Here is a 9,694-nt window from a genome sequence, read left to right as displayed (position 1 = left end):
ACAGCTGAGGACACCTATGAGATCCTGTCTGCTGTTCAGTCAGACTCAGGGACATACACATGTAAAGGACAGCATAAGGAAAGAGTATGGTACACTGGCAGCAGCAATACGGTTGCACTCAAAGTTAATGGTAATATGTCATTTATTATATAATGATACAAATGTAATAATTAAAATGTAGTATTTCTAACTCTCTCCAGCTCAGTATAACTGGTAACATAAGAAATGCTGTTTACAGTTGTTTCCTTTGTCTCATATAGACTGATAATGTCATTTCTTGTGTTGTTGATTTCAGAGTTCTCCTTTGCTAAAACTGAATTAAAATGAAGCAGTGTCATTATTAAGGCACGTGCACATGCGTACGTCAGCATATGTTGTCAAACAAGCACAGAAGCAGGGATTTCGATGAAATATAATTTATTGTAGAGTATGATGGTCTAAAGAAATATTTCATAATCATTCTGGCGTTTCAGCTCATCCTCAGGTTGTGCCAACCCTGGAGACTATGATGACATTTTGTGGTAATTTCATAAATAAATTACAACTCTTTTCTTTTTTTTCCTCTGTCTAGTATAAGATGAGGCAAGTTTACAATGGCTCTCTCAAGCTCTACATAACTAGTAACAAAAGAAATTAAATTCAGTTTTTTTTAATATTTATTTATTTTTAATCTGTCTAGTGTAATCAGTTTAACCTTCAGGGTCCAAGTTGAACTATGTGGTTGTTCCCTGAACTTGGAATGGTACTTCTCTCTAGGGTTTTCGACATACTTGTTCCTGGTTATGGTTATACACTGTGTTGTACGTCACTCTGGATAAGAGCGTCTGCCAAATGCCTGTAATGTAATGTAATAAGATAAAGCAAAATTCTTCAATGTTATTTGTACTGTTGTTGATTTCCAAGTTCACTTCTGCTACAAATTAAATGAATTATTTTGCCATTATTAACACACACAAATAGTAGATCTTTAAATAGTAAATATATAAAAATATACAAGTAAATAATATTTTGAATCGTTTTTTGCACACAGATTTATATGAATTATCATACAATAGCTTCAGAATTGAACCATTTCAATCATTCTGGCTGTGCTAGCCCTGTAGACTGAATGACGCTAATACTCTCTCATATCTCGTGTTTGCTTTCATAGTACCCCCACCAAAAGAGGATCCAGAAGATCTCACATCATTCAAAGGTACTATGATGCACTGTTATCTCTGCCTGGGTGTATTTTGATGATTTGGTTTGGCCATATTTCTGTTTGTGACACTTCTTCTCTGAACCTGTAGTTGTGACCATTTCTCATTTGTTTTAGCTGGCCAGTGAAGAGGAAAAACATCTCTCTTAGGACCAGTGCAGATGGCTGTGATCGCAAAGGAAAAAGTGAGGATTTTATGTAATGTAGGAAAATGTCATCCCATGGTTTCTGAGATGACTGTACTGTATATGTATCCAGAACACTGATCTCTGACTACATGGCTTACCTTTAGACTGCATACATGTGCTTCATTTCATTTCATGAGCTTTTTTTTTTTACTACTTACTACATAGCTGTGGAATTATAAGGCATTCAAGCCTTGATATATATTTTATCCTTTATTCTTCAAATGTTAAGTTTGATTTCATCCTAATTATTTTTTGCTTTCATTTTCACCATGTGTGTTATATTCTTTCATAATGACTGGAGAAATTTAATTAAAATTCTAAACTGCAAGTAACTGAAAGCTTGCTGATGTTTTGCTTGCCTAAACATGTAAAAGGTTCTTGACATGCTTAAGTAATGTGTTTTTATTGTGTAAATTACTCTGCATTCTAATGGGAACATTCAGAATATAGTATGTATAGTATAATTTTTTTTATGTAGAAGCACACAATATTATTCAAAATGCATCACCAAGAGCTGTATTTCCTTCAGAAAACATTAGGTGGCGCCACTAGTCTAGAACAGAAAATACTGCTATTTTGAACTTGATTGGACTTATTTAATCGAATTGACAAACTTATACATGCGTGTATTTTATCGATGTTGATAGACTTGGTAACAACAAATATACATTTATAATTCAACTTAAGATTGAGGAACTACATATTGTATATCAAAACATTGTTTTATTAATGTGAAAATATACTGGGAAGATCATATCACCTCTTGAAAGCTTTTTAATGCTCTTAAAAGGAAAAATGATGACAGCCAAAAATGAATTTGAGCAAAACGGGTCACTATTTCAGATGTGAAAGACAACAAACATATTTTATTGTACTCAGATGCTATGGATTGGCCCTGTTTAAATGGAAGCCTCTGTGGTTCATGCTGCAGTTTAATGTTAGCCAGACAGGACCCAAAAAAGTCACCAGTTCTAGTTTTACTAGAGGCAACCACGGTACAGCTTACGTCCCGCACACGGTAACAATCCACGCGTCGGTGTCAAAACGAAAGTAAAAGCCAAAGAAAAATTAGTTTAACAAAAGCGATGCCTCGCTGCTTCACGGGGAAATCAGCTGCAGATTCTGTCTTTCCGCAGCGCGTCAACAGCCGGTCTTATGACATTTCTACTGAAGTAGCGCAGTTTAGTTGCGGAAGTATTTTCAGGATATGGTAATAGACATGACTATACATTTACTGGTAGAACATTTCGACAAGGCAGGCCAAATCGACAGAACACCGGAACCGCCTTGAGCAGCAGCCTTGTCCGAGAGCGAGTGGGTCTTGGCTGAATGGGGAAAAGGCAATGTTGTCTAGTTACCGTGGATTGCCTCTCGGTTGCGAGGCGAGCTGCCTTTTTAAAGATAGCCGGCGTCTTGTACAAAACCGCGGCAGGCGCGGCTTGTTTCACTCTCGTCTGGTGCGGCTGGGTGTCTGTCTGCGTGTGCACGCAGCTGTGCTGAGGCGTTCCTGCAATGTCCAGAGCGCTGTAGGAGGCGGTGTTTGCTGGTGTGAAACGGGAAGTGGGTGGTGTGGTGTGATGGAGAGCTGAGCCTCGACGGGCCCCATGTGGGATGCCAAAAAAGGCTCGGGGGTTCCTCACCTTCAGTGCGTTTTGGAAATCCACGGACGACAAGATCAAGGTAAAGTCGGTGTCTTTTTTCACGAGAAGGATCCACTGAACAAAATCCACAGCAATTTTTCATCCAAAAAACGTGTAGAGGACTTGTTCAGTGAAGGACTTGATTCAGATCTATATCGGTGAGCATCTAAATACATTCTCACAATATATGTATTATCATATGGACGGCATAATTCCCAGGTAGAACTGTGCATTTGTTCACTTGACCAAGGTACTTAACCTGCTTTGCTTCAGTAGCTGTATATCCAGCTGTATGAATGGATGCAGTGTAAATGCTATGTAAAATGTTGTAAGTCGCTCGGGATACGAGCGTCTTCTAAATGCCTGTAATGTAATATTCAGTAGCCTACTCTTATAAATAAGGAGTAGGTCTGATTTTGAATGATACATGTGGTGTGAAATTGTGGTACGTGTTTGACATGTTGATGGGGGTGGGGGAACTTTTATCAATGGACTTCAGTTAATGCATTAGTAAACTAGATAGCTGATGTAGATATTTTCTACAGTCTTCCAGACCTGCTGCTGCCAGAGGTAGCAAGGGGAGGGTGGTGGAGAGTGGCAGGCGCAGGGAAAGTGAGAATTTCTGCAAACGTCTTCAACTAGCACATAGTATATATTGTATACTATTTTACACCTCTAAACACCCATAATATCATTTGGTAACCAAGTGTCCTTTTTGAGTTTCCAAATGGCCTTTTTGGAAACCTGGCTAGACATAGCTTAGAAAAAAAACAATGCAGAATGCACGTTTGGTGGTATTCAATTTTGAACCAGGATTTGCCCAATGGTGTGGCTGTGGCTTCATTGTATTTTTAAACCCACCAGGCATTTGTATCCATTCCTCCAAAAAGTTAATAAAATAAAAAAAATAATCTTTTAGGTGAGAGAAAAAACTTCCACTGTGTTTGAGCTTCTAGTAGGCTACTTTCTGATTTATTATTTTTTAAGAGCAATTCTGACTCTTGGCAAACAAACTCCCAAGGGTTACGTTTCAGCAGAGCCAGGATTATGCCTGTAGTCAAAAGGGCTCAAGTAGTAGCCATTTTATTGTGGGCATGTCATTTTCAGACTTGTGATAAAAAAGGTGTGATGCTGGAGGCGTTATACTGCTCTGTATTCGCCCTTGTATCTCATTTCCTGTCTCTAACTGCACGCTCATCTCGTGTGTAGATCATGTTCTTCATTACTTTCTCCTCTCATTGTGTAGTCACATTGCTGTAGGCTACGATCATAAGCATAATATAATATATAATTGAAAACAAGCAAACAAATAAATGCATAAATAAATATACTAATTCCAGAAAGGTATACACTATACATGAGTGAATGTGCAGGTTTGTGTCTGTGAGTACTTTTGAAGTGTTTATTTTTAACCTGGTTCCTGAGAAGTAGCTTTAACAAGTTTCTGACCACGGCTCTATTAAAAGAATGAGACACATCTGCCAACAAAACCAGCCAGCGCTGTAGGGCTGTACCTGTTTGAGAAAGAGCAGGGGGGAGAGCTCAACATGTATGAGTTCACCACAGCAGCATGTGAGTTTTTCATTCTGTCTTTCTTATTGGTGAATTAAAACAAGAAGGAATTACACTCAGAATCAGAATAACATTGTGAATGATGCATTCTAGGTGTGAATGAGTCACCATGTATCATTGTGTGAATAAGAACATCGTCCTGTTCTGTGGAATTAATATAATTTAGCCAGAAAGTGCATTTCTTTCTCATTTTTTGAACAAAACCTGTTACATGTTTGTGAAGCACTAATAAAATAGCATGACAAACTGGAGTGGATGGTATGCTATCTCCCTAAGTGTAGGTTTATAGGGTCCCCGTGCATACAAACTGCTTTTCAGGGTTTACCATCAAAATAACTACGCTGAACACTGCCTCTCACTCCTACTTACAAATATTACCCTCTGTTCCCTTCTATACATCAAGGACACAAGGAGGCTTTGGGCATTTCTTTTGTTTCTCTCCTGTTTTTTGTTTTTCTTCCAAAGGTTCTTCTTGAAGTCATATGGACACAAAATGTCTGTGCCCTACATTTGTGCTGCTGATTTGCCTTATTGGTAAATTTTCATTTTCTTTTTTTTCCCTCCAGTCGGACTAGTTGTCCTGATATCCTTTATACAAGAGGCTGGCAAGTATATTTATGTGCATCCAATTATATACGGCTTTCTTCATAAAGAGCATTTATAAAAGAAATGGGGTATTGACCCAAACAGAATGTTTTAGCTTATTAATTGTACATTGTGCTTACATATAAAACACAACAAACTCAGTATCCGCTGTATCTTCATGTCCCTCAAATATGAGCCAGTTTGTAAAATAACACATGCCATTCTAATTTGAAACTAACTTTACTGCTCTAACATGAATTCATGCTTTGTTTATCAATACCAGCAATTAAGGCTGAAAGTAAATTCTCTGAAATTGCTAAATAAATACGTAAACATTGGCTGTCTGTGAATATTTTTGCGTGGTGGTAATGCTGAATGCTTGGATTTGGAAGCCATTTCACATCCTTTATTTTCACTGGGATAATATTTCTTCTCTAGAGACCAGTGCTGTCCTGACTGCTGATCCGCAAACGTCAAATGTGTGGTCAGGGGAGACTGTGCATCTTACCTGTAAGGTTGAGGATTCAGATACATCCACCCAAAGGGAATATTCCTGGAAGAAGCTAAGAGAAACTAAAGAGACCACACTCTACTCTGGTACTGGAGAAGGGTCCTCTACTTACACCCTGAGTCGTGTGACGGAGTCGAACAGTGCTCAGTATTGGTGTGAAGCAAAGACTAAAAATGGCAAGATAATCAGCTCTCCACATACTCTGACAGTGACATGTAAGACAAGATATTAGCATTTTACTTGCAAAATGTGATACTTCACTTCAAAGAGATGTATCTTCAGAAAATCATATTTCTGTTTTTTTGATGAGCAACAGAACCTCTTAAATTCAAATTTGCCTTATTATACTCTTGTGACTGTAAAACTGGCCCAGAGACAGGTGGAGCTTCAGTATAACTAATTTTATTCATATTTTGACACTTAGTAGATGCTATTAATCAGGGAACTTTGCACAATTAAAATTTTACACTGGAAAATGAAAATTTACATTCACGTCTTAGAAATTTTCAATGATTAATTAATACATGTGTATGGAGAATTCCTGAATGCTTGCTGAAAAAAAGAAAAAAATTCTGAGGAGGTGAAGTTCTTTGTCCCAGTGCTGGTTTTGATTGTCCTGTACTGGCAGCTCCACCACCTGCTGTGCTAACCCTGAACCTTGCATGGAGGAAGTTCTACCCCACTGAGAAAGTGACTCTCAAATGTGAGATTCAGACCCGTCAGACTGAGTGGAGTTATCTGTGGTACAGAGATGGAGCCCCTATCAACAGTGTGGACTCCAGTAGTGTAAATGAGTTCACAATCCCAGCTCTAGATCAGTCACACAATGGAAGATACTCCTGCAGAGGGAGAATACCAGGAAGGAGTGTTTACACTAACGTTAGCAACGATGTGACACTGACTGTAGATGGTGAGTAATGTTGTGCTGTGAAAATAACTTTGACTTATGTTCATGTATAAGAGTAATTATTTTCAGCATTTGTAAATGACTCATTTTTTTTAACTCTGTTATATTGTGTATTGTTATATAAGGTGTTTACAAGAGCAATTGATGAAAAGAGGTATTCCTGTGACTCCATCTTCATCTTGCACTTTGTTTCCTGGTCTGTCCAGCACTCCCACCCGTGGTTCTGACTCTACAGACTGGATGGACAAACATCTTTAACAGAGAGAGAGCGGCTCTGCACTGTCACATTCAGGACCGCTCTCCTGTGTGGATGCATAAATGGTACAGAGATGAACGAGAACTTCCTGTGGGCACAGCTGAGGACACCTATGAGATCCTGTCTGCTGTTCAGTCAGACTCAGGGACATACACATGTAAAGGACAGCATAAGGAAAGAGTATGGTACACTGGCAGCAGCAATACGGTTGCACTCACAGTTAATGGTAAGCTGTCATGTATTACATAAAAATACAAATTTAATGTATAAAATCCAGTGGAAACACATTCTCTGGCATTATGAATCATGCTTCACTATCTGGCAGTCTGCCATACGAATCTGGGTTTGGCAGAATGCATCGTGCCAACTGTAAAGTTTGGTGGAGGAGGAATAATGGTCTGGGGCTGTTTTCCATGGGTTGGACTAGGCCCCTTAGATCCATTGAAGGGAAATCTTAATGCTACACCATGCAATGACATTCTAGAGAATTGTGTGCTTCCAACTTTATGGCAACAGTTTGGGGAAGGACCTTTCCCGTTTCCGCAAGCCAATGCCCCTGTGCACAAAGTATGGTCTATAAAGAAATTGTTTGCCGAGTTTGTTTTGGAAGAACTTGACTGGCCTGCACAGAGCACTGACCTCTACCCCATCACATATCGTTAGGATGAATTGGAATGCCGACTGCGAACCAGGCCTTAAGCGCAAAATCAGTGCCTGACCGCAGTAGTGCTTTTGTGACTGAATGGAAACAAATCCTTGCAGCCATGTTCCAAAATCTACTGGACGGGGAGTGGAGACTGTTATAGTAGCAAATGGGGGTCTAACTACATGTTAATGTTCATGGTTTTGGAATGATATGTTCAACAAGTACATATGGATATCCACATACTTTTGGAAATGTAGCGTATCAACTGATTATTAGCCTATGTATTTCTTAATAATTTGGAGCACCCACATGTAGTTCTTCGTTACTTCACTATATTTTGCTTCATGCCTTTTTACGCTCTTATGACTGTAAAAATGGCACCGAGACAGATGGAGCTTCATTATAATTCATTTTCTTTATATTTTGACACTTAGTAGATGCCAGTAACCAAGGCACTTTGCAAAATTATTATTTTACTCTGTAAAATGAAATTTTTTGTCAGCTTAGAAATTTTCACCGATTCATGAATACATGTATCAGGAAGATTCCTGAACCCCTGCTGAAAAGACTGTGAAATGTATAAGAAAAAATACATTTCTGAGGAGGTGAAATTCTTTGTCCCAGTGCTGGTTTTGATTGTGTCCTGTACTGGCAGCTCCACCGCCTGCTGTGCTATCCCTGAACCCTGCATGGAGGAAGTTCTACCCCACTGAGAAAGTGACTCTCAAATGTGAGATTCAGACCTGTCAGACTGGGTGGAGTTATCTGTGGTACAGAGATGGAGCCTCTTTCAACAGTGAGGACTCCAGTAGTGGAAATGAGTTCACAATCCCAGCTCTAGATCAGTCACACAGTGGAAAATACTCCTGCAGAGGGAAAATACCAGGGAGAGATGTTTACACTGAAAATAGCAATGATGTGACACTGACTGTAGATGGTGAGTAATGTTGTTGTGCTGTGAAAATAACTTTGACTTATGTTCATGTATAAGAGTAATTATTTTCAGCATTTGTAAATGACTCATTTTTTTTAACTCTGTTATATTGTGTATTGTTATATAAGGTGTTTACAAGAGCAATTGATGAAAAGAGGTATTCCTGTGACTCCATCTTCATCTTGCACTTTGTTTCCTGGTCTGTCCAGCACTCCCACCCGTGGTTCTGACTCTACAGACTGGATGGACAAACATCTTTAACAGAGAGAGAGCGGCTCTGCACTGTCACATTCAGGACCGCTCTGCTGTGTGGATGCATAAATGGTACAGAGATGGACAAGAACTTCCTGTGGGCACAGATGAGGACACCTATGAGATCCTGTCTGCTGTTCAGTCAGACTCAGGAACATACACATGTCAAGGACAGCATAAGGAAAGAGTACTGTACACTGGCATCAGCAGTACAGTTGCACTCAAAGTTTCTGGTAAGATGTCATTTATTACATAACGATACAAATGTAATAATTAAACTTTAGCATTTCCATTTACTTTTATTGGTTAATGTTGTAATGTTGTGGCTTGTTCTTTGTGCAGGTCCGTTTATTATGTTGTGTTTTAGTGTAGCATCTGAAATGTATGTTTACTCTGGTTTCCCGGTGTTTTAACCTGTGTGTGAAATTGTGAAACTGTTTTTTTTTATTCAGTAAATGCACACATATTAACTGAATTCTTCTGAACTGCTGAAATGTTTTGTCCCTGTGCTGGGTTTGATTGTGTCCTGTACTGGCAGCTCCACCGCCTGCTGTGCTAACCCTGAACCCTGCATGGAGGAAGTTCTACCCCACTGAGAAAGTGACTCTCAAATGTGAGATTCAGTCCCGTCGGACTCGGTGGAGTTATATGTGGTACAGAGATGGAGCCTCTATGAACAGTGTGCCCTCCAAAGGAAATGAGTACACAATCCCAGTTCTAAAACAGTCACACAGTGGAAGATACTCCTGCATAGGGAGACTACCAAGAAGAGATGTTTACACTGAAATGAGCAAAGATGTGACCCTGACTGTAGATGGTGAGTAACGTTGCTGTGCTGTGAAAACTACACAGACCTATATTTATGTTAATTTACACGTACCATGATTCTCATGTGCCTATTCCTCTTAGTTTTGACTTCATAGGTTGGTTATTTATTTATTTATATTTTTCTTGTAAAGCACCCTGGGATGTACGCATGAAGAGCGCTATATAAGAGCTTATTGT

The 9,694-nt window shown here is 39.1% G+C and overlaps 1 protein-coding gene and 2 long non-coding RNA genes across 3 annotated transcripts in view; all 3 read left to right on the top strand.

Moving 5' to 3' along the window:
• Positions 1–8: 8 nt before the first annotated feature.
• Positions 9–1,787, top strand: LOC135238134 (uncharacterized). The gene is made up of 3 exons (XR_010325023.1): positions 9–130; positions 474–521; positions 1,151–1,787. It is a non-coding gene; the product is annotated as an uncharacterized LOC135238134 (long non-coding RNA).
• Positions 1,788–2,307: 520 nt separating this feature from the next.
• On the top strand, positions 2,308–4,354 carry LOC135238135 (uncharacterized). The gene is made up of 2 exons (XR_010325024.1): positions 2,308–3,184; positions 3,580–4,354. It is a non-coding gene; the product is annotated as an uncharacterized LOC135238135 (long non-coding RNA).
• A 262-nt stretch (positions 4,355–4,616) lies between these two features.
• The window catches only part of LOC135238360 (hemicentin-2-like), a 118,149-nt gene continuing 113,071 nt past the window's right edge, over positions 4,617–9,694 (top strand). The window contains exons 1-6 of the mRNA XM_064306149.1: positions 4,617–5,909; positions 6,323–6,604; positions 6,808–7,083; positions 8,159–8,440; positions 8,647–8,922; positions 9,228–9,506. Coding sequence (XP_064162219.1) covers positions 5,552–5,909; positions 6,323–6,604; positions 6,808–7,083; positions 8,159–8,440; positions 8,647–8,922; positions 9,228–9,506 — 1,753 coding nt within the window. The 5' untranslated portion in view covers positions 4,617–5,551. The remainder of the gene's footprint in view (positions 5,910–6,322; positions 6,605–6,807; positions 7,084–8,158; positions 8,441–8,646; positions 8,923–9,227; positions 9,507–9,694) is intronic.

The sequence above is a fragment of the Anguilla rostrata genome, chromosome 13 (genome assembly GCF_018555375.3).
Source record: "Anguilla rostrata isolate EN2019 chromosome 13, ASM1855537v3, whole genome shotgun sequence".
In the NCBI taxonomy this organism is placed as follows: Eukaryota; Metazoa; Chordata; class Actinopteri; order Anguilliformes; family Anguillidae; genus Anguilla; species Anguilla rostrata.
The sequence above is the reverse complement of the archived record's forward strand: the minus strand, read 5'-3'. Positions and strand labels throughout refer to the sequence as shown.